We start from the raw sequence: 23,991 nt of genomic DNA, 5'->3' as shown, positions 1-23,991 counted from the left end.
CACGAGACAAAAGACTCCCGAGAAATCAGAATGTTCTACTTTAGCACTAAACACAAGTGCAATCAAGTTACATTCTTCAGCGTCCTGGGACATTACACATCACACACTCTTAATCTGTCAGGCAAATATTTCTTACAGATACACTCGTCAAAGCTGACACTTAACTGTGCTGGATGACGGGTGTGAATTTCCACTGCACCGATTTGGTGTGAGGTCTAAATTAGTTGAGTGGGAAGGTTGACACACCCAACTGGTAAGTGGGTTTACATAAACTGTACGCCAGCATTCCCTGCATCCTTTCTGCAACCTTGTGGGAAGGCTTTGAAGAGAGCGACCACAGGCAGGATGAAAACTAATTATACAGCTCCATGTTTACTGTAGCTGGTTCTGGGCTAAGCATGCCCCTAGACGTGGATTATCTATTAAGAAAAACTCCTGGGGTAAACATTTTTGCTCCCTGTTTGATATCTTAATTCAGACATTTGTGTATGTTAGCAGAGAAATCAACTAGTTTCTCTGTAAAGGGGTTGAAAACAGAAAAGTAGGATCTCTACACTCTATTCAGTCTGTGTAGGCTCTAGAGCTGTAACTAACTAGCTTTGTTGGGACTCTGGCTTTTTAGCCCAGCACTACAACCACAGAAGTAACTAAACTAGCTTTTGCTATTCTTATGTAACATGCATCATTTCAAGCCTCTTAGGATATGACTGAACTTTCTTTAAGGTCACCCTGAGGGCATCATCCCTATGGTCTTGACATCTGCTACTCAGCAGCACTTTGGTTGCGTTGCTGATGAGGACGTCACAGGGGAGAACCCCTACAAGCTGCTGAAAAAAGATGACATCTTAGAGGACATGAAAACAAAGGCCGCAGTGTCTGATTTCAGCCCTGTGAAGCAGATTATTCTGGTGAGGCTTATTTCATTGTCCTAAGAGTCACTCAGACAATAGCTACAAAGACACATGATGATGATGATGATGATGCACAGACTCCCATGTTAAAAGCTGTGGCAAAACACAAACAAAAACAAATTTGTATTTGATTATGCATGTGTAACTAGGGATGTGTCAAGTGAGCGTGTATATACCACCACCTTTCTTGTGCACTTTTACTATGCATAAATTGACATATGATATATGTGTGTTTTAAGACTATCAACCCATGTAGTCGAGTGATCCAGGTGTGTGTTTTCCACCATCAGTGAAGTTTAAATGACCAAATTAATTGCTTTAATAAAGGTTTAATGACCATCCATCCATTTTCAATACTCAATTTGAAATACTCATGTACATTATATTTCCATTCTGTTTACAGGATTATCCAGAAAGTGAGCTTTTGCTAGTTTTTGATAGGGACTTCATCTACGGCCAATTGTTCTATCTGGTTGTGACACCAGAAGCCAAGGAAAGAATCCTCAATGTAAGTAGGCTACAGTTGACCCTTTACTGGGAAAATCGAGTTTATATTTTGTTTTCGTTGTAGTGTTTCCCTTTATGCTGCAGTGTACTAAATGTATTTAGTGGCATAATACTTAGACATTGCTTTTAGTGTCGGTGGAATAAGACACAAGAAGTTGATTTAAAAAGAAAAGAAATCGACTTTTTTGAAGACAAATGTGTCCAGCTTTGATTTACACTTCAGTCAGTCCTTCATTTAACAATATGTGTAGAATTATATTTGTACTTTGCATTGGGGTACATTAGAAGTACATTTCTCCATCCAGAGAAGTGATTCTGGCATTGTTTCCTTCTCTTAATATCTTAATACATTATCCAAAATGGTAGAAATACTCACTATATAGTTCTACATTGTAAATTATGACTACTCTAATAACCACTGATAAATGGTTGATACCGAATTGCACTTGCACAGTCAATTGAATATGTGCGTTATTATGTTTGTAAAAGTTGAGTTTGGGTGCATCACTTGCAATGGATGTTATTAAAGGTGTGCAAGGTATACCTAATGCTATGGCCAGTTAGTGTATAGTATACTGTTCTGTCTTGTTTTGTGTTTGTTCTGCAGCCCCCTGAACCTGAGCCTGAAGAAGATTTAGTAAATGAAATCAAAACTCCAGAACCAAAGGAATGGATATCACTCGGTAGTGAAAAAGAAATAGATGAAGAATCTGTCAAAGAGACAAGAGGAAAGGTGCTCCAGTGTTGAAAAAAAACCCACAAACATCTGAGCTGTTTTATTCATTCTGGTCGCCTCTATTCTGTCTCCCTCATTAGCTAATGTACATGTTCTCCAGAGCTCGGAGTGATTTTGGGATGCCGGTCTCTTTTTTGGACCGCAATGTTACAGATGCCAAAGATGGCAACCTGGAATGTGTTTCCTACCAAGACAGACGATTCAACATCAAGCTGTTACAGAGGGATTGCGGGGTGCAGGCTATTCCCATACTTCAGAGCAGCAGTGCCCAGACACAGTGGTACAAATAAATACGCCAGCAAATGAAGACATGCAAAACTTATATTCTTATAGTCTACACTGAATGTTTGCATAGTCGTTCATTTGAAATTCATAATTAGATTATTGTCAAATTATATATGCTCCTTGAATGCACACATAATGAATTTGATTTTTCATGTACATTACAGGAAGTATATGAGAAATAACTGCACACAGTACACGCCAGGAGAATTGAGCAGAAGTGAGAAGGAGAAGACCACCCAACCAAGCTTAAGTGATTTCTGTAATGCAGTAACAAACAGGTAAAGAGCATTATATTAGTGGTGTCTCTAGTGGTGTACCATCTTGTAACGATTTAGCCAAGAACAACTCATGGGATCCCCTAAAACAGAGGTGTCTAATATATGGACTGCGCACCCGGAACTGGTCTGTCAGGGGTTCCAATCCGGCCCACGGGAATTGTTGTGCCTGTCAGGCAAATTTTAGTTCCTTTATACATATAGGCTCTTATTTTGAAACTCGTGCTTTTATTTTGACACAAGCAGCTTCCGCAGCGGGCCACGCTTCCAATCCATATGCAGTAAGAGAGTGAGACTTATGTGTGAAGCAATGCCTATATACATGTCATAACATGTATTGTTAAGTAATTTCATGTGCAAATGTGCACATGTGCAGTTAAAAATGGGTTTGTGACATTAATTGGGACATGGGTTTATTAAAGTCCGGGTAAAAATGGTTGATGTCAGACAAATCATGCAAGTGACTCGCTGTGGCGGCGACCCCTGACAGGGAAAAGCTGAAAGTCACTTCTTCTTACTTAGATGGAGGCACACATTCAACCAGTGGTCACATAAACGCACATTAACAACAAAAATTAACATCTTTTTGACAGCAATAATTCTAATTTACACGTCGCAATGAATTGTGGGAACTGCGTGGCTTTACCGTCATTATGCTAGCCATCCCCAAACTGTTCGTACAAAGTTGGAAGCAATGAATTGTCCAAAAGCTCTTGGTATGCTGAATCCTTCAGAGTTCCTTTCACCGGAACTAAGGAGCCAACTTTGTGGGAACAATTCTTCCATTTCAAACATGGCTGTGCAAGGTCCATAAAGACATGGATTGGAGACTTTGGTGTGGATGAATTTGAGTGGACTGCACAGAGTCCTGACCTCAACCCGATAGAACACCTCTGGGATGGATTAGAGCAGTGACTGAGAGCCAGGCCTTCTCGTCCAACATCAGTGTGTGACCTCACGAACGCGCTTTTGTAAAAATGTGCAAGATTTCCCATAAGCACCCGCCTAAACCTTGTGGACAGCCTTTCCAGAAGAATTGAAGCTGTTATAGCTGCAAAAGGTGGACAGATGTCATATTGAACCCTATGGATTAGAAATGGGATGTCACTTAAGTTCATATGTGAGTCAAGGCAGGTGAGCAAATGCCTTTGGCAATATATTGAATGTTTCTCCTTAACAGACAGAGCTTTCACTCTGTCAATCTGTCTGTATAATTTTCAAAGGCAGTGGGAGAAAGAACTGCACTTTCATTCTGAAAGGTTCCCCCTTTAGTTTGTATGGTGCGAGTCAGTTGAGCCTTTCAAGATTTCCAAATGGATGTAGAAATTTATGTAAATTTAAAATGATTTCTAAATAAGTTGTTTTGTAAAGTTTATATACATACAGTTTATAGATATACTGTGATCTGTAAGTTGCAACTGTGAATGAAAACACTGATTCATAATGTTGAAATTGCACTATTTGTTATGACATTTGAGATTGCTCATATGGTTTCAAACAAGATTTGCAACAAGATAATAATAAATAAATGTGAATATTTTCCCAAATGTAGTTGTTATGTGCACCCACAAAATTGTAAAATGTTTGAATTAGTGTTATTTATAGCTTATAAGGCCACGGATATATTCGTCTGGCCCACTTGAGATCAAATTGGGGTGAATGTGACCCGCAAACTAAATTGAGTTTTGACATCCCTCCCCTAAAATATCCTCTGCTGAATCAGCATAAGAATAGTCACCAATAAAGTTTCAGGATTTATAGTGTTTTAGGTTGTATGTGTTGTTTTGTTTCCGAAGAAGATGCTCACTGCTTCTTTTTGTAGGGTTCTGCATGCCCTTCAGCAAGAGGAGATTATGAATGTGTTCAGAGATGACTGGATGGCTTTGGGGAAAGAAACCGAGGACGTGGACTGGTCTGGGAAGGTGTCAGATGCTTTGATGCTGAATCAGGCTTTTTCTGACCCCAGATACTCTCAGGACAAGGAGATCAGCTGCATGCACTGGCATCCCACCATCCAGAGTAAAGCTAGCTCAAAGTTCCTGTTTTTTTTCTCAACATTTTCAAAGTTTACAAATGGTCTTTCCAAACTAGTATACAAGACACAGTCGTGCTCAAAAATATTATATATATTTGTATATAAAAAAATCCTCTCACAGTTCTGGCATTTAGTAAATAGAAATAATTTCGGTAATCCTAATTGACCTAAAACAGGAAAAGATTAGTCTCATTTCATGTCAGACAGTTAAGAAAAAATAAAGTATATATTTTCTTTAATTCTCACGTTTTATACTGATGTGATGTAAACTATACACGTGTATAGACATTAGAACAATATATAGACGCTATGGTTCTTGTGTGACTGAGGGTACAGGTACAAGTTATCTTTAAATAAGGCCATCATTCAATTACAGTATGTGCCCCTTTGACACTGAGCCATGTGTAACGGATGAAGAGAGGGATGGGGAAACAAAACCTTCAGTCGAATAGGAATCACAGATGTTCTAGTTTCTTTAATGACAGTGCTATTTACACTCTGTAGTGAACATTTGTGTTGGTTTAAGTTTATTTTGGTACATTTATTGTGTTATTGCTTTTGAAGATGTGATAGCTGTGGCGATGACAGAAAAGAAGCAGCAGAATTTGATCAGATCTACTGGGCCGCTCATAGTTTTTTACAGCTTCTCTGACCCAACTCATGTCAAGGTATGCAAAACTGTCTGAAAGTTGAATGTGCATGCCGTTGACAGTTGATAATGCTGTATTCTGTATATCCTGTTGCCCACACCAGTTTTCCTTAAGAATAACAAATACGAATTTCTCACAAGAAAACTATTGGACATACAGTGCCATGAAAAAGTATATTCCCCTTTTTCAAATGTGTATTTTTTTGTTTGCATTATTTCCCCACTTTAAGATCATCAAACAAATGTAAATATCAGACAAAGATAACTCGAGTAAACATAAAATGCAATTTTTAAATGGTCATTTTATTTATTAAGGGGAAGAAAAAACTATCCGAAGCTACCTGGCCCTGTGTGAAAAAGTAATTGCTCCCTCAACCTAATAACTGATTTGGGCCAACCTCAGCAGCAACAATGCAAATGCAAGATGCAGACTTTGCGGTGAAGGAGAGGAATCATCCGAATACCTGTGGTTACGATGTCCGGCTGTACTGGTTGAACTTCATCACCGGCAACTAGGTGCATCAATCGATGAGTTGTTCCGTCTCCCCGAAGCAGTTGTAGCGCATTTAAGGACTATCAACAACAAAAACAACAACAACAGTAACAACTGAAATCAAGCATTTTCCATCACTGGTAGTGACTTTTTTACATCTTTGTAGATATTTTGATGTTTTGCACTACTCTTGCTTGCTGAATTATTTTAATTCAGTTACAAAGTAGGGTTTTCGAGCATGAACGGCCTTTTAAAGGTCATGCCACAGCATTTCAAACAGCTTAAAATCCCGGACTTCTAGTTGCCGACTTTTTTTTTTAAAAGCTATTCAGAGGTCAATGTGCTGGTTTGTTTTGGATCGTTGTCCTGTTGCAGAACCCTAGTGTGCTTCAGCTTGAGGTCACAAACTGATGGCTGACCATTCTCCTTTGGAATTCTCTGGTCAGAAACAGAATTCATGGTTCCATCAATCACAGCAAGTCGTCCAGGTCCCGAAGGAGTAAGCAGCCCCAGACCATCACATTACCACCACCATGTTTGACTGTTGGTATGGTTTCTTTTTCTGAAATGCTGTGTTACATTTTCACCAGATGTAACGAGACACACACCTTACGAAAAGTTTAATTTGCGTCGAGTCAGTCCATAGAATATTCTGCCCAAAGTCTTGGGAATCATTCAGATTTTTTTGCACAAGACGAGCCTTTATGTTCTTTTTTGGTGAGCAGTTTTCACCTTGGAACTCTGCCATGGATGCCATTTTTGCCCAGTCTCTTCGTTATTGTTGTCATGAACACTGACCTTAACTGAGGCAAGGGAGGCCTGTATTTCTCGAGAAGTTGTCCTGAGTTCCTTTGTGGCCTTCTAGATGAGTCACTGTTCCATGTTTTCTCCATGTGAGGATAATGGCTCTCCCTATGGTTCGCTGAAATCCTAAAGCTTTAGAAATGGCTTTTTCCAGACGAATAAATGTCATTTACTTTATTTCTCGACTCTTCTAGAATTTCTTTGGATCGTGTAATTTTGTTGCAGTTTTTTTGGATCTTTTGTTCGACTTGATTTTGTTGGGACAGATTCTGTAAGTGATTTCTTGAATGAACGGGTCTGGAGGTAGTCAGGCTTGGGTGTGATCAGTGAAAATTAACCAAAAATTGTTATTAAGTGGCTGGGGCATCTGATTCAGATGCCTCCTGGTCGCCTCCCTAGTGAGGTTTTCCGGGCACGTCCCACCGGGAGGAGACCCCGGGGACAACCCAGGACACGCTGGATGAAGTGGACCTTAGCTGAGGTTAGGCAGGCCTGCAGTTCTTTCGATGTTGTTCTGGGTTGCTTTGTGACTTCCTGGAGGAGTTGGCGCTGTGCTGTTGGGGTAATTTTGGGAAGGGTCACCTCTGTTCCATGTTTTCTCCATTTGTGAATAATGGCTCTCACCGTGGTTCGTTGGAGTCCCTAAGATTTATAACTTACTTTGTAACCCTTTCCAGACGTATATTTACTTCATTCTTTTAGAACGACTTGATTTTGTCTTACAGGTTCTATTTAAGTGATTTCTTGATTGAACAGATCTGGAGGTAATCAGGCTTGGGTGTGGTCATTGAAAATGAGCTCAGCTTTCCAAATTCAGGAGGTCAATCACTTTTTCAAACTGGGCCAGGTAGATTGAATATGTTTTTCCCTTAATAAATAAAATCACCATTTAAAAACGTAATTTTACGTTCACTTGGGCGGCACAGTGGCCGACTGGTTAGAGCGTCAGCCTCACAGTTCTGAGGACCCGGGTTCAATCCCCGGCCCCGCCTGTGTGGAGTTTGCATGTTCTCCCCGTGCCTGTGTGGGTTTTCTCCAGGTACTCCGGTTTCCTCCCACATCCCAAAAACATGCATGAATTGGAGACTCTAAATTGCCCGTAGGCATGACTGTGAGTGCGAATGGTTGTTTGTTCCTATGTGCCCTGCGATTGGCTGGCAACCAGTTCAGGGTGTACCCCGCCTCCTGCCCGATGACAGCTGGGATAGGCTCCAGCACGCCCGCGACCCTAGTGAGGAGAAGCGGCTCAGAAAATGCATGGATGGATGGATGTTCACTTGGGTTATCTTTGTCTGATATTCACATTTATTTGACCTTAAACATTAAAGTTGAGAAACTATGCACAAGTAAAGTAATAATAATTTGGGAAGGGGGTACATAGTTCAAATTAATATATTTGCAGATTCCTCTCACTTAGCACTCATATAGACTGATTTTTGCCTACTCACCCAATGATTTGTTTGCACTAAAACACCAACATATATTCACTTTTAAGAAACAAAGTAAAATGCTATACATTCTTTAAATGTAGGAGGATATTGCCAAACAAGATCCAGTGTGAAAAAGATCATCAAATCTATTGTGCCAAATTTGAGAACATTTATTGACTGAACACGGACACTTTGATCAATAACTGGGGTCAAAGTGCAACATAATCTCTCTAGATCATATACACACACACACACGCTTGCCTCGCATGTTTCCTCCTTCGCTGTTCGTGGTGGGTCCACTGTGGGTGCGATGCAGGAGTGGGGGTCGCAGTTATTGTAGGCACCCAGAATAGACTGCAGTTCCGTATCACCTCAATGAGTAGACTTTTTAACTCGGCAAAAGTAGTTCTGCCTGTGTCGAGCAGCAAACTATGACTGTATCTGTATAAGAGCGGACTTAGTCCATGAGAGTTAACTGTTGCGATAAACCCGTATTTTAAGTAGGACTCCTGATATAGTGTCCGCAGACCGGTGGTCGGGGGCGACTGCTGTAGATGACGCATGTCTTCTCTGATCCGTGTGAGGCATGGTTTTCATCTTCTGTTAAAGCTGGGGTCATATTAGCACAATATTCTCTCACTGTTTAAAGTGTAGATAAGTGAGGCCTATTGTCCATTTCAGCAGCTATTATTATCATTGGTGTATTTTAACAGAATGCTGAAAAATAGCTGCTTTGTATTGCCACTCTGGGGCTCATCGAAGATAGAACCTTGCTTATGCACTTGGTTTTCTGGATTATAAGATCAACTTTACGCAGACAAGAATCCATAAATGCATCTAATATTGTAATTTGTACATGAAAATGTCATGTTTGCACTACATTATTTTTGTACTTATGGCATGTGTTTTTGTGTTACAGATACTGCTAGAGTGCCCAGACGACATACTTGCCTTTGAATTTTGCCCCTCTGATCCAAATATTATTGTTGGCGGCTGCCTGAACGGGCAGGTGCTTACTTTGACTCTTTTGTGTCTTGTCTTGCTTGTCCCTGCTGTTTCTTTCCTGTGAACACCCTTCTGCACACAATTTCTGTTCATCGATTTCTGCTGCTCATTGTTTTTTGAACAGAAATGGTGATCATCAATAACAGGCATGCCAATGTGTGTGCGTTAGGTCGTGTTGTGGGAAATATCTGCTTACGTCGTGCATTTACACCCAGCCCAACATGGTCATCATAAACATGAATCTCTCAAAACTGACATGCTGGTAAGTACCAATATCCTGTATCTAATGAGCACCTTGTTGATACAATAATACATGGTATTCTGCAAACAATGGTTTATTACATGTGGTTTTCATTACCCTAATTGTGTTCTCATGATGATGTTAGATTGGTTTTGTCAAGTATGGGTGCTCAAGAATGGTTGCTATCAGAGGATGCTGTGTATTGGCTCTGAAGACTGATGACACTCCATGGTTTTCTCCTCATCGTCACTCTTTCATTAGATGGCAATTCAATTGTGTAATGGTTCTTCTTAAACAAGCCACAGCTGTCATATCTAGTTGTAGAATTTAGTTAATCAAAGTAAATCTAAAAGTGTATATAGATGATTACATTGATCTCGCTGCATAAGGAAAGAATGTGGTTGGGTCGTCTTCAAACATCTAGATGATGTCTTCAATGTTGAGTAAACTCTTCTTTGGCTTAACATAATAAATTTAAAGAAAAACATCTCAAAAACATCTCAAGCAGGGAAGTATGGGTGGTGGGGGGGACTTTTTTTTTTTTTTTTTGCCTGTGTATGTGTGTGTGTCTGTGGAAGCCTGAATGTGGCGTTTTAACAATAAACTTGAATGTAACCAGGCTGAAATACACAGATAAAGATGTAACAAATTAAGGAAGCGTTAAAGGTGCAGTGGGTACGGAAATTATTCAGACACCCTTACATTTTTCACTCTTTGTTATATTGGAGCCATTTGCTAAAATCATTTAAGTTAATTTTGTTTTTCTCATTAACATACAGCACCCCATATTGACAGAAAAAAACGGAATTGTTGACATTTTTGCAGATTTATTAAAAAAGAAAAAAACTCAAAATATCACACAGCCATAAGTATTCAGACCCTTTGCTCAGCATTTAGTAGAAGCACCCTTTTGAGCTAATACAGCTATGAGTCTTTTGGGGAATGATGCAGTTTTTCACACCTGGATTTGGGGATACTCTGCCATTCCTCCTTGCAGATCCTCTCCAATTCTGCCAGGTTGGATGGTGAACGTTGGTGGACAGCCATTTTCAGATCTGTCCAGAGATGCTCAATTGGGTTTAAGTCAGGGCTCTTGCTGGGCCATTCAAGAACAGTCATGGAGTTCTGAAGCCATCCATCCATCCATCCATTTTCTTTACCGCTTATCCTCACTTGGGCCGTGGGCTGCTGAAGCCTATCCCAGTTATCTTCAGGCGGGAGGCGGGGTACACCCTGAACCGGTCGCCAGCCAATCGCAGGGCACATATAAACAAACAACCATTCACACTCACATTCACACCTACGGGCAATTTAGAGTCTTCAATCAACCTACCACACATGTTTTCGGGATGTGGGAGGAAACCGGAGTGCCAGGAGAAAACCCACCCAGGCAAAGGGAAAACATGCAAACTCCACACAGGCGGGGCCGGGACTTGAACCCTGGTCCTCAGAACTGTGAGGCAGATGCTCCCTAGTGGGGATAACCGGAACGGAAAATGAATGAATGAATGAATGAATAAAAGCTCTATCTTGGTCTCATCATACCAGAGTCCACATTTCAAATTGTTTTTGGAAATTGTGGACGTCGTGTCCTCCGGGCCAAAGAGGAAAAGAACCATCCGGACTGCTATGGACGCAAAGTTCATAAGCCAGCATCTGTGATGGAATGGGGCTGTGTTAGTTAGTGGGTAACTTACACATCTGTGAAGGCACCATTAATGCTGAAAGGTACATACAGGTTTTGGAGAAACATATGCTGCCTTCCAAACGTCTTTTTCATGGACGCCCCTGCTTATTTCAGCAAGACAATGCCAAACCACATTCTGCACATTTTACAACAGCGTGGCTTCATAGTAAAAGAGTGCGGGTACTAGACTGGCCTGCCTGCAGTCCAGACCTGTCTCCCATTGAAAATGTGTGGCGCATTATGAAGCGTAAAATACAACAACGGAGACCCCGGACTGTTGAACAGCTGAAGCTGTACATCAGAATCAGAATCATCTTTATTTGCCAAGTATGTCCAAAACACACAAGAAATTTGTCTCCGGTAGTTGGAGCCGCTCTAGTACAACAGGCAGTCAATTTACAGAACACTTTGGAGACAAAGACATTGACAAAAAACAATTGTGCAAAAAGATGCAGAGTCCTCTAGCACTTAGAGCAGTTCGAATGACTAATATTGAAATAGTCCGGTGCAATGACCATTGTGCAAAGGGCGCTGAGACTTCAACGAGTGTATGCGGTTTAAAGTGACGAGTAGTGCGATAATCTGGGACAATGTTGGTTGAGCAAATGTTACAGATACTCCTCAATCAGTGTGCAAATGGAGCAGATGCTACTCTGGCATGAGTGGCCAGTATATGCAAATAGTGCAGCATGGCGAGACAACTACAGTGAGTGCACGAGTAATACATAATTGGCCCCACAGAAATGTGACAACGAACTCAAGTAAAAAAATTGCCAGCTTGTTGTAATGGAATTATAGGTTAGGTGTTTAAGAAGTTGATTGCGAGAGGGAAGAAGCTGTTGGAATGTCTACTAATTCTAGTTTGCATTGATGGGTAGCGCCTACCTGAGGGAAGGAGCTGGAAGAGCTGGTGACCGGGGTGCGGAGGGTCCGAGAGGATTTTGCACGCCCTTGTCTTAGTTCTGGCAGCGTGCAAGTCCTCAAGGGTGGGTAGGGGGGTGCCGACAATCCTTTCAGCAGTTTTGATTGTCCGTTGCAGGCGGAGTTTGTCCTTTTTTGTAGCAGCACCAAACCAGACTGTGATGGAAGAACACAGGACTGATTCGATGACCGCTGTGTAGAACTGTCTCAACAGCTCCGGTGGCAGGCCGTGCTTTCTCAGAAGCCGCAGGAAGTACATCCTCTGCTGGGCCTTTTTGAGGACGGAGTTGATGTTGGTCGCCCATTTCAGGTCCTGAGAGATTGTAATTCCCAGGAACTTGAAGGTCTCGACGGTTGAAACAAGGCGGCTGGACAACGTGAGGGGCAGCTGTGGCGAAGGATGCCTCCTGAAGTCCACGATCATCTCTACAGTCTTGAGCGTGTTCAGCTCCAGATTGCGTCGGCCGCACCACAGCTCCAGCCGATCCACTTCCTGTCGAAATGCCGACTCGCCGATGACAGTGGTGTCATCTGCAAACTTCAGGAGTTTGACAGTCGGGTTCGCTGAGGCGCAGTCGTTCGTGTAGAGAGAGAAGAGCAGCGGAGAGAGGACACAACCTTGTCCCAGTGCTAATGCTGCGTGTGGATGAGGTGGCCTCCCCCAGCCTGACCTGCTGTGTCCTGCCCGTCAGAAAGCTGTAGATCCACTGGCAGATGGCAGGTGAGACGCTGAGCTGGAGAAGCTTGGATGAAAGGAGTTCAGGGATGATAGTGTCGAACGCTGAGCTGAAGTCCACGAACAGGATCCTCGCGTAGGTCCCTGCACTGTCGAGGCGTTCTAGGATGAAGTGCAGTCCCATGTTGACGGCATCATCCGCAGACCTGTTCGCTTGGTAGGCAAACTGCAGGGGACCTGTGACACTCTTGAGGTGGTCCAGCACGAGTCGTTCAAAGGACTTCATGACCACAGATGTCAAAGCGACAGGCCTGTAGTCATTCAGACCCGAGATTGCAGGTTTCTTGGGGACTGGAATGATGGTGGCGTTTGAAACAGGATGGAACTTCGCACAGTTCCAGAGATCTATTGAAGATCTGAGTGAAGACTGGAGCGAGCTGGTCCGCGCAGACTTTGAGGCAGGATGGGGACACATGGTCCGGGCCTGCCGCTTTGTTCATCTTTTGTTGTTTGAAGATGCGTCTCACATCCTGTTCATGGATGGTTAACGCAGAAGTCATAGGTGTGGTTGTGGTCGCGGGTGCGGCCGGGTGGGTGTGTGGTGTGAAAGTGTCCTTTTCAAATCTGCAGTAGAATGTATTCAAGTCGTTGGCTAGTGTGCTATTGTTCTCAGCTTGGGGGGATCGTCGCTTGTAATTAGTCAGCGATTGGAATGCATGCCAGACTGATTTAGAGTCGTTTGCGCTAAACTGTTTTTCCAACTTTGCTGCATAGTTTCTCTTTGCAATGTTAATTTCTTTAGTCAGCTGGTTTCTAGCTCGATTATACAGGGCCCTGTCCCCGCTCTGATATGCGTCCTCCTTAGCTTGGCGAAGCTGCTTAAGTTTAGCAGTGAACCACGGCTTGTTATTGTTGAATGTGCGAAATGATTTTGTTGGTACACAAACCTCTTCACAGAAACTGATATAGGATGTAACCCATCCATCCATCCATTTTCTGAGCCGCTTCTCCTCACTAGGGTCGCGGGCGTGCTGGAGCCTATCCCAGCTGTCATCGGGCAGGAGGCGGGGTACACCCTGAACTGGTTGCCAGCCAATCGCAGGGCACATCGAAACTAACAACCATTCGCACTCACAGTCATGCCTACGGGCAATTTAGAGTCTCCAATTAATGCATGTTTTTTGGGATGTGGGAGGAAACCGGAGTGCCCGGAGAAAACCCACGCAGGCACGGGGAGAACATGCAAACTCCACACAGGCGGGGACGGGGATTGAACCCCGCACCTCAGAACTGTGAGGCTAACGCTCTAACCAGTCGGCCACCGTGCCGCCTAGGATGTAACCATGTCCGTATATTCATCCAGGCTGCCAGCTGAATTTTCAAAGACACTCCAGTCTGTGCAGTCTAAACAGCTTTGAAGTTCCATCTTGGCTTCATCAAGCAAGAATGGGAAAGAATTGCAAATAGAATGCTTCAACAATTAGTGTCCTCAGTTCCCAAACGTTTTTTGAATGTTGTTAAAAGAAAATGTGATGTAACACAGTGGTAAACGTGACTCTGTCCCATCTTTTTTGGAATGTGTTGCCGCCATAAAATTGTAAGTTAATGATTATTTTCTAAAAACAATAAAGTTTATCAGTTTGAACATTAAATATATTGTCTTTGTAGTGTATTCAATTACATATAGGTTGAACATGATTTGCAAATCATTGTATTCTGTTTTTATTTATTTAACACAACATCCCAACTTCGTTGGAATTGGGGTTGTAAATATATGAGTGTCACAGCAAAGGGTCTGAATACTTATGGCTGTGTGACATTTCAGTTTTTCTTTTTTTAATAAATTTAATAAATAAATGTTTTTAATAAAATTTCAACAATTCAATTTCTTTCTGTCAATATGGAGTGCTGTGTGTATATTAATGAGAAAAAAATGAACTTGAATGATTTTAGCAAATGGCTGCAATATAACAAATCGTGACAATTTTAAGGGGGTCTGAATGCTTTGCATACCCACTGTATAACCATTTGAAATAGTGAGTGTGTGAATGAGAGAAGGGAGGTGATGTGGTGGAGTTTCTCCGTGTCTCCACGAGCTGCGCAATGAGTGTTATTTACATAAGTCAAACAGAAAAACATTATAAAGGTTTCATCAGAATCAGATGCACAGTAACAGGGCATGGAAAGTAGGCGATTACACCCCCGAATATGTCAAGCCACTACCCCTCACCCATACACAACACAATTTTACAGCAATTGAAACAATTACCTGTCGTTACACTCATGTCCGAGCTACTCTTGAACGCATCACAAACTCTCTCTCACACACGAGGAATGAACACCGACAACAGAGCTCATCATGGTCAACAAACAAGCCATGTAAGTTGACTATAACTGTTGATCATGTAGACAGGCAACTGTGGCTTGTTTAAGTGGAAGAAAATGGGTGGATGGCTGAATTAAGGGATAATGTGGAGTGAGTCAGATACTATTGTAAAAAGTAAAAAGGAGATGTCTGACTCTGATCACAAACAAATTGAGTTCAATAGCAAAAGTGAGGTGGGCCATCTTCTAACATTGAGATTTTCTCAATTGTGTGTTTCACGCCCCTGATCTCAAGCATTGCTTTCTGACATTATACTGTGGAGTAATTAAAAGACCGAAAAAGGCAAGGTGTCTTCTATAGGATAATACATTAAGCCAGTCCATTAAATACCGTATATCCATCAGAAACAACCAAATAATTAAAGAGACAAACATGTGGCCTGCACTGTCACGTTTGACTAGGCAGCTTTATTTAATGAGACACATCTGCCCACATTTGCTTTGTGTGCTTTTATTGTCCCTACACTCGGCCAGCTGTCCCCATCCCTCTCCCTGCTTCTTATTTTTTTGCTTTCCTTCCTCCTCCCTCTGTCTCCCTCCATTCTCTTCATGCCCCTGTTTGCTCTTAATTTCCCAGAGCCAACAACATCAGCTCTCAACCTCCAGCTGTTACGTAAATGCCCTACACCCTCACCTACCACCACAGTTTGTCCCTGAAGATAACGCACAAGCAAATCAGATTCCTGCCCTTGCCTTTATTTGTGGTGTAAACAAGGCTTTATTTTTTATCTTGAGGGTTTTGAAAGCTACAGGCTCCTCGTGGCTTGTGTATCAGCCAAATGAATAAGTAAAATGCTTCTATTTGGATGCATTTTCCTTTGTTGTGAAATGCAACATTTATTCACATGACTAAGCTAGATGACATTGTATGCTCACGAGGCCCAAGCTGAATTGATAAACATCAATAAAAAGTAAGATTGTAGCACTCTTGCTTTAAGCAATACTCAAGTCAATTAACTCCTTCCCAACCACTATCCCTCACCCCCACCCCCAATATATTGACAGGGGCTTGAGGACAAGAAACACAGTAAAGCTCCACTTGTGCGCTACAGTGCAATGTCTGGAGTGGAGAACAGCCACAAAGCACCAGTTACAGATGTCCACTGGCTGTCTCAGACATTTGAGGTATGAGTCATTTATTCAAAGTTTACATTATATTCCTGCCGGCCATGGCAATCACATTTCGGGTTACCGTGAACAGAACAGGATAGACGTAGTCACTGATGGTGTAGTGGTGCACTCGCCTGACTTTGGTGCGGGCAGCGTGGGATCAGTTCCCACTGAGTGACGGTGTGAATGTGAGTGTGAATGGTTGTCCGTGTCTATATGTGCCCTGTGACTGACTGGCGACCAGTTCAGGGTGTAGTCCGCCTTTCGCCCGAAGTCAGCTGGGATAGGCTCCAGCGCCCCGCGACCCTAACCAGGATAAGTGGTGTTGAAAATGGATGGAAAATGGACATTCAGGCTTTTCTCGCCTCAGTAAATTGCACTATAACGAATCACTAGTAACCCGAGGGATGCTGCTACTTATTTGGATTGATATTTTATTAAATCACTAAAAAGGCAGTCATCAATCGCCATCAAGTGGCAAAGTCTTCAGCTTGATAGATATTTGTTGAATTTGCAACTCTCATTGACCTCTGATTAGGTAACTGCTCAGGGCATTCCAGTGGAGAACAAATCCAATATTTCTGTTCAACTGATCACCTGCTCCCCTGATGGGTAAGTCATTAAATAAACTTTGAAAACGAAGTAAAATATATTGATAGAGATATTATTGGTAATGCTTGCTTTTAATTAGGAGAACAGCATCTTTGCCATTGCCGTGGTGACATTGGACCATCTACTTGAAATTGTATTAGCGAGTGTCAGTGCTACATAGAGTACTGCAGTGTGCAGTTCTTGTTCAAACTTTGCTACATCACCTCAGACATTTTTTGGAGACATGTTAGAATAATGTAATACACACATTAATTCTTTCTTATCTTATTTACCTTCTGTATTTGTCAGAATTAATAACTACATTTTCATTTATATTTCATATGTTGACTGTTATCAGTCTGTTACGACTGTAACAATGTGGTGGTTCAACAATATGTTTCAATTCATACCAGTTCTAATGATAAGAATTGAATAGTAATGTCTGCATATATGTCTTTGCAAAGATCTTTAATGTTCTGGGATATCCGAATGCCAAAACAAGGGCGCCAGACCGCACCAGACAAGAAGCAGAATGATTTGGAGTCTCAAATGGCAAATTACAGCGACAACAACCCTTTCAAACACTTGGAGCGGACATGGAAACCCTTGATCATGGTACAGCAGGATGCACTGATTTTTATTACTTTATAAAACAGCCATCTTCCATCCATCCATCCATTTTCCGTACTGCTTATCCTCACTAGGGTCGCGGCCGTGCTGGAACCTATCCCAGTTGACTCTGGGGGAGACACAGGATACACTGTGCACTGATTGCCAGCCAATCGCAGGGCACACATAGACAAACAACCATTCACTCTCACATTTACGGGCAATTTAGAGTCTTCAATTAACCTGCCATGCATGTTTTTGGGATGTAGGAGGAACCGGAGTACCCGGAGAAAACCCATTTACAAAGTGTGCAGCGTTCTCATTTGCATTTTAGGATAAAACATTTAAAAGGAAACTGGTCATTGAAGTAATGCTGCATACCTAAGTAATTTACATAAAAATAGGGAAACAACGTGGCACGTTGGACGACTGGTTAGGACATCTGCCTCACAGTTCTGAGGACCCGGGTTAAAATCCGGCCTCGCCTGTGTGGGGTTTGCATGTTCTCACCGTGCCTGTGTGGGTTTTATCCGTGTACTCCTGTTTCCTCCCACTTCCCCCAAAATTTATTGAAGACTCTAAATTGTCCGTAGGTGTGAATGTGAGTGTGAATAGTTGTGCCCTGCGATTGGCTGGCTACCAGTACAGGGTGTACCCCACCTCTTGCCCAAAGACAGCTGGGATAGGCTCCAGCACGCCTGCAACCCTAGTGAGGATAAGCGGTATGGAAAATAGATGGATGGATAGGGAAACGACAATGAAGAAACGTGTCAGTCGGAGGAGGGTGTCAGATCGGTTCTCTTAACGAATTTGAGAAACGGGCCCCATAGTTTCCCAAATTCATTAGAGTAGCCAGCAAAAGACTGTCTGATTTTCTCCAATTTAACAAAATAAAGTGTGTCTCTAATCCAGCGAATGTGACAAGGTGGTATTGTTGATTTCCAATTAATTGCAATTAATCCTCTGGCTAGTAGAGGAGCAACACTAGCACATCCTTTTTGCACTTAAGTGAGGGAAGGCAAACGGGGCAACTCCAAAGAGTGCACTCAGAGCACTTGTTTCTATTTTTTTTTCTCAACCACCTCTGATAGGGTGGTAAAAATCTCAGTTGAGTATTCTATAAGGAAAGACAAAGTCATAGTGTTTTTTAAATTGCAGGAGACTGTCACAAATTGGGATTACGTTATCCGTTGACTTTCCCGTTTATTGTGTATGTGCTGAAGGGGTGGCACCACGGAATGCCCTTTCGTGGCGCGGTAAGTGCAGGTGATGGGACGCTGCACGTCCCTGAATAGAAAAGTGTTCTATTCGAGAATGGCGATGCGGTGCCTCCAATAAGAGAGGGGGTTGCGCAGTGATTTGTGAGTGCTATTTTGGCAGACTTTGGCAGACACTGCACTTGGCCAAATGTCTAACGCCCTCGACTTTCCCATTCATTGTGTGTGTGTTGAGGTTCAATGTAAAGGGCGTCAAATGCTCAACGTCGTGTCATCGGATAGAAAAATGTTCTATTCTAAAGCGTTGGCGCAGCCACGTAAAAAAAAATCCCCCAATGTGAGTGGGCCGTGCTATTTTGGCAGACTTGTACTGCAAACGGCAAGGGGAAAATGGTGGAAGTCATAATAAATATAGTGTCCCACTATCCCGAGCTTTAGGACAATAGAAAAATGATATTTTGAAATGTCTCTGCAGGCTTTCAAACTGCTGCTCGGCCTGAAATACACCTTGAAACACTCTTCGTGGAACTGTAGCTCACGAGCAAGTTTACACTCTCCGAGATCCTGCCCTGAAATTAGTATGGGATGCACACTTTCTTTTGCAATAATGACTAATACATATTGCACAGTTGCAGTCTATGGACCAGGGAAAGCCTCTCCACTTCCTGTTATGCTGCCACGTCAGCACTTCCAAATTTGGGCACGGTCGGCATTGGTTGCACTGGACTGCCGTTGTCCTTGGATGGCACCGTGTGGGCCTTTCACATTGAGTTTAATTGGGAAACCCAGGAAAGGTGTCACTAACAAAACTTCAGACTTGTAAGTGTAAAAAAAAAAAACAATGTTTAGGGAGTGAAAATCTATCTGAAAGTTGCTGAAAAGAGGCAAATACATAATTAATATACAAGTTCTTTCATGTTTTAGGTTCCCTTGGTAAACATGGAGCGGAACGGAGATTATGCCCCAATAAGATTCAGCCTTTATCCCTACACCAATAATATAATTAACAGCACCACAATCTCAGGTGAGAGTGAGAGTTATTAATTTTTATTGTTGAGGCTGCTCGATCTTCATTTCCCCTCGGTCAGTTAAAAAACATTCAGCAGTCAGTATGCATTATATAAGATAATATTTTTTTTATCCACTCTGGCCCGCAGGCATTGTTCTGGCCATCAGGGAAGTTTGAGTTCATTTGTACATAAAGGCTCTTATTTTGAAACTTCTGATTTTATTTTGACGTGAGCACTGTAGAACTGTTAAGTGCTCTGACTCGCATGACGTGACATACACGAAGCTGAGAGAGGACAAAAAAAAAGTTTGCCGTGGAGGGCCACGCCTCCACGTGCAGTAAGAGACTTTAGTAACTCCTGCAGAAGCAATGCCTGTATGTATCATATCATATATTGTTTGTTAATTAACTTCATGTGCACATGTGCAGTTAAAAACGAGTTTGTGAAGTTAACTGGTACATGGGTTGATTAAAGTCCAGATTTAAATGGTTGAGTTATGTCAGGCAAATCATGCAAGTGACTCGCTGTGGCGGCGACCCCTGACTGGGAAAAGCGGATAGTCACTTCTTCAGTGAGATGTTGGCTACAATCTGATTTGATGTCTGCTAATAGTTGGAGATGAGTTGCTAATTGTTTGTGCAGACTAATTCTAACCTCATATAAGTTCATTGATTTTGTTCAGCTTTTTATGGCAAGCTACTGGGTGATAATCAGAGGTGGGTAGAGTAGCTAAATATTGTACTCAAGTAGGAGTACTGTTACCTTAGAATAATATGACTCAAGTGAAAGCAAAAAGCAGTCCTCAAAATAATTACTTGGGTAAGAGTAAGAAAGTACTAAATGAAAAAAACGACTCAAGTACTGAGTAACTGAGTAACTTATGTATTTTTAATGGTTCTGCCTATCACGATAGCTTCTGGAATAAATACAGTCCAAAAAGTATTATTATTATTATTATTGCATAGTCCCCCCCCCCCCCCCCTCCCATTTAATGTTTAAGATCATCAAACAAATGTAAATATCAGACAAAGAACCCAAGGAAACATAAAATGCAGTTTTTATTTATTAAGGAAAACATAAACTATTCAAAGCTACCTGGCCCTGTGTGGAAAAAGTAAGTGCCCCCTTTGTTAAATCATGAAACACTGAAACGTTTAAAAATTATTGTGCGTCCATTACATTTCTCAACAAGTTACTGATTAAAAGTTCATTAGATGTTTTTTTTTTCTTTTTTTTCCTAACCTTACAATGAATTTGTGATGTTCAAGAAAATGTTGGTGATGGCTCAGCAGTATCAGCAGACTACAGTCAGCTACAAATGCCCTCAGCCAAAGGACAAACACCTCTGCCAGACATAAATACCATGATTTATATTGGAACACAGGTAATTATTCCTCAATCCATATTTAGTCTCAGCCAAAAGCAGTATTAGTTCAAAGGCAGGATGTAAAGAAACTCTTACGGCACGGTGGACTGGTTAGCACATCTGCCTCACTGTTCTGAGGACCGGGGTTCAAATCCCGGTCTCACCCGTGTGGAGTTTGCATGTTCTTCCCGTGCCTGTGTGGGTTTTCTCCGGGTACTCCGGTTTCCTCCCACATCCTAAAAACATGCGTGGTAGGTTAATTGAAGACTCTAAATTGCCTGTAGGTGTAAATGTGAGTGCAAATGGCTGTTTGTTTCTATGTGCCCTGCGATTGGTTGGTGACCAGTTCAGGGTGTACCCCACCTCTCGCTGGGATAGGCTCCAGCCTGCCCACGACCCTAGTGAGGATAAGCTGTACAGAAACTGGATGGATGGATGAATTATTTTGCCTACAAATTAGATTATTCTAAGGGTAATTTGCATGATTGCTATTGTAATAGTATAGTCAGTTCTTTTTTCATTGCCATTTCAAGACAACTGTGGACCCCACAATTGGGGCGACAGTCGCTCATCTGTAAAACTTGAGCTTTGGAAGTGAAGGGTCACAGTCCAAGTCCCACTGCAGACAACTAGTTATTGGAGAGATACTAGTCTGCTCCCTGGCTACTGTCAAGGTCCTCTTGTGGGACGTTGTATTTTTGTATGTTGGCCCACCTCGTTGTTAACCAACAAGCTACTTACTTGTTCATGGAGGATGACAAACAAAAGATCATTGGCGTAAATAATTTAATCATACTTGACAGGTGTCTCTGTGTACATAATTTCAATGTTTTTGCCAGGATGGGGAGATTGTTTACACTGACTGGAAAATGGAAAGAAATGACCTTGATCAACTACTTAGTGAGTTATTTATACCTTCTTTTATTATTGTGATATTTTAAACCATAAGTGCCACTGTTTCATATTTAACCAGGTAAAATGTTCTAAACATGACTCTCAATATGTCAACTGTCACGTGTTAACTCAATCACACTTTATGCTGGATGATAACCAACAACTCTTTCTGTCTATGTCAAGGTCCCAAGCCCCTTCATTTTTTCAGAATTCATCCGTGCCTGGTCAATACAATAGAGCGTTCACCCTTTTTTAAAGACATTGTCTTGACTGGAACTTCACTATTTGGAAGCTCCAATATTGCCATTTGGAAAGAAGGAGTGTTGGTAAAAAGCTGTTAATTTAACTAAACAAAGGCCTCTACACATTCATTCACATTCCCTGTTTGTGGCTTATAAGATTTTACAAACCAACTTTCAGGACGGCCCAATTATCCTGTTGCCGAGCTTGGAAGGTCTATGCACTTCGGCATGCTGGTCTTTGACCCGGCCGGCAGTTTTCTTTGTTGGAAAAGGGGATGGAAAAATTGAGGTCTGGAACATTCTCGAAAATACGGGAGAAGCTGTGCACGTGCAAGAACACATGACCAATGGCAAGATAACCTGCATTAAACCATGGACCGTCTCCTGTGAGTATTTGTGAGGAATCACAACAGTTTATATACACTCACAAGCCACAACATAAAAAGTCCTTAGTATGATTTCATTCAGTTTTACACCACTGCAATAATAAGCTCTACCTCATGAATACATATTGTTGCCATATCGTTAGGGTCAGTGTTGGGAAAGTTCATTTTTTTACGCAAACTAGTTCAAATTTTTAGTTCACCATTCCAAAAATGAACTGGTTCAGTTCATAATTCAAAATTTTAAACAATGTTCAACAGTCCAAAAATGAACTGCTTCATAGTTCTTTATTTTTTTTCAATATGTTGCTGTCAGGCTGTTACCCTCAAAATACGAGCATTTAATTTCCCCATTGTTGCCACCCATTCAGTCCCACACTAGTAGCCAGCTGCAGCTTTCACCCTACAATCTCAAAAAGATTAGAAAAAACTTGCTTGAATAGTCTCTTTTAAAATGAAGAATTAAAACAAAAACAGGACTTTTGTGCCAACAAAAGCACACAACACAGTATGACAGGAATGATGGTGAAAGGACATTGATAACTTCGCATTGCTCGCAGCTCTGGCTGACTACTGACAAAATATTTTATCTCATCTATTCTTATTTTACAAAACAAATGAAATTCCATATTATGACAGTGTGATCGCAGTCTTTTAATTAAAGCATTCTGACACAAATCATATTTTTCCTGGTAATCAATTTTTACAATGACAAAACAAAAACAACCAAAGAACATATTAACTCCCTTTTACGCAGTGTCCCTGAACGTACCTTGCGCATACAGGCTGATGCTACATGCCTGCCGAATGTAAAGACGAATGGCGGTTGCCAAATACGGCGTTCATCCCCGAGATATGAAAGCTTGTATATAATGTTTTATGCTGGAAGTCCCTAACAAAACCTGGCACTCTAGAATAAAAATAAAACTTTAATTTAAAAACCATTGTTTGATGCCAGAATGGATGAATAACATTCATCAGGCAGAAAGGAATTAAGTTCAGTTCACATTTGCCCAAAATATGAACTAGTTCATGAACTTTCGTTCATTGAACTCATTCAGGTACAACACTGGTTCGGGTATTGTGTTGAATTCCTGTTGGGGGATTATATAAGTATGATTAATGAAACACCTTGCGGAATGTGTCAACCGATACTAAGCATTATTATATGGCTAATTGTTCGACACATACGTTTCCTTAATATTAGCACTCATTTGACTGTGCATGTGTGTAATGACTGTATGTGTGACAGTTACCATAAATTTGCATCTGACAATTGTTCCCTTTTGTTATGTGAGCATGCTGTTGGTCCTGCATTCACCTGTTTCTGTTCTCATGCCATTAGGACAGCCTTGGTGCTGCAAGAAGTTTTGTTCATTGAAGAAGTGTTTATGGATGTTTATTTGTATGGCTTTATCTTACTCCAGCCAAGCAACACTTTCTGGCTGTGGCTGATGATCTCGGAATAGTCCGTGTATTTCAAATCCCACCAGTGTTCTACACTGCTTCCAGGAATGAGGTGAGACAAT

The 23,991-nt window shown here is 41.7% G+C and overlaps 1 protein-coding gene across 5 annotated transcripts in view; it reads left to right on the top strand.

The window, feature by feature from the left end:
• dnai3 (dynein axonemal intermediate chain 3) overlaps positions 1 to 23,991 on the top strand; it is a 32,607-nt gene that overhangs the window by 1,352 nt on the left and 7,264 nt on the right. For 2 of the 5 annotated variants that reach the window (XM_061779123.1, XM_061779122.1), the window contains exons 3-20: positions 724 to 908; positions 1,315 to 1,419; positions 2,026 to 2,151; positions 2,235 to 2,434; positions 2,604 to 2,717; positions 4,537 to 4,733; positions 5,314 to 5,417; positions 9,045 to 9,134; positions 9,300 to 9,392; positions 16,046 to 16,165; positions 16,689 to 16,762; positions 17,206 to 17,356; positions 19,492 to 19,591; positions 20,846 to 20,961; positions 21,783 to 21,843; positions 22,021 to 22,163; positions 22,258 to 22,465; positions 23,890 to 23,981. In XM_061779123.1, the coding sequence (XP_061635107.1) occupies positions 724 to 908; positions 1,315 to 1,419; positions 2,026 to 2,151; positions 2,235 to 2,434; positions 2,604 to 2,717; positions 4,537 to 4,733; positions 5,314 to 5,417; positions 9,045 to 9,134; positions 9,300 to 9,392; positions 16,046 to 16,165; positions 16,689 to 16,762; positions 17,206 to 17,356; positions 19,492 to 19,591; positions 20,846 to 20,961; positions 21,783 to 21,843; positions 22,021 to 22,163; positions 22,258 to 22,465; positions 23,890 to 23,981 (2,279 nt within the window). Of the gene's footprint in view, positions 1 to 93; positions 441 to 723; positions 909 to 1,314; positions 1,420 to 2,025; positions 2,152 to 2,234; positions 2,435 to 2,603; positions 2,718 to 4,536; positions 4,734 to 5,313; positions 5,418 to 9,044; positions 9,135 to 9,299; positions 9,393 to 16,045; positions 16,166 to 16,688; positions 16,763 to 17,205; positions 17,357 to 19,491; positions 19,592 to 20,845; positions 20,962 to 21,782; positions 21,844 to 22,020; positions 22,164 to 22,257; positions 22,466 to 23,889; positions 23,982 to 23,991 lie in introns of those variants that run through there. The other 3 variants (XM_061779124.1, XM_061779125.1, XM_061779126.1) reach the window with 3 other exon arrangements.

Source organism: Phyllopteryx taeniolatus, chromosome 7 (assembly GCF_024500385.1).
Source record: "Phyllopteryx taeniolatus isolate TA_2022b chromosome 7, UOR_Ptae_1.2, whole genome shotgun sequence".
NCBI classification, from domain to species: Eukaryota; Metazoa; Chordata; class Actinopteri; order Syngnathiformes; family Syngnathidae; genus Phyllopteryx; species Phyllopteryx taeniolatus.
Note: the sequence above shows the minus strand (reverse complement) of the source record. Positions and strands in the feature narration are given on the sequence as shown.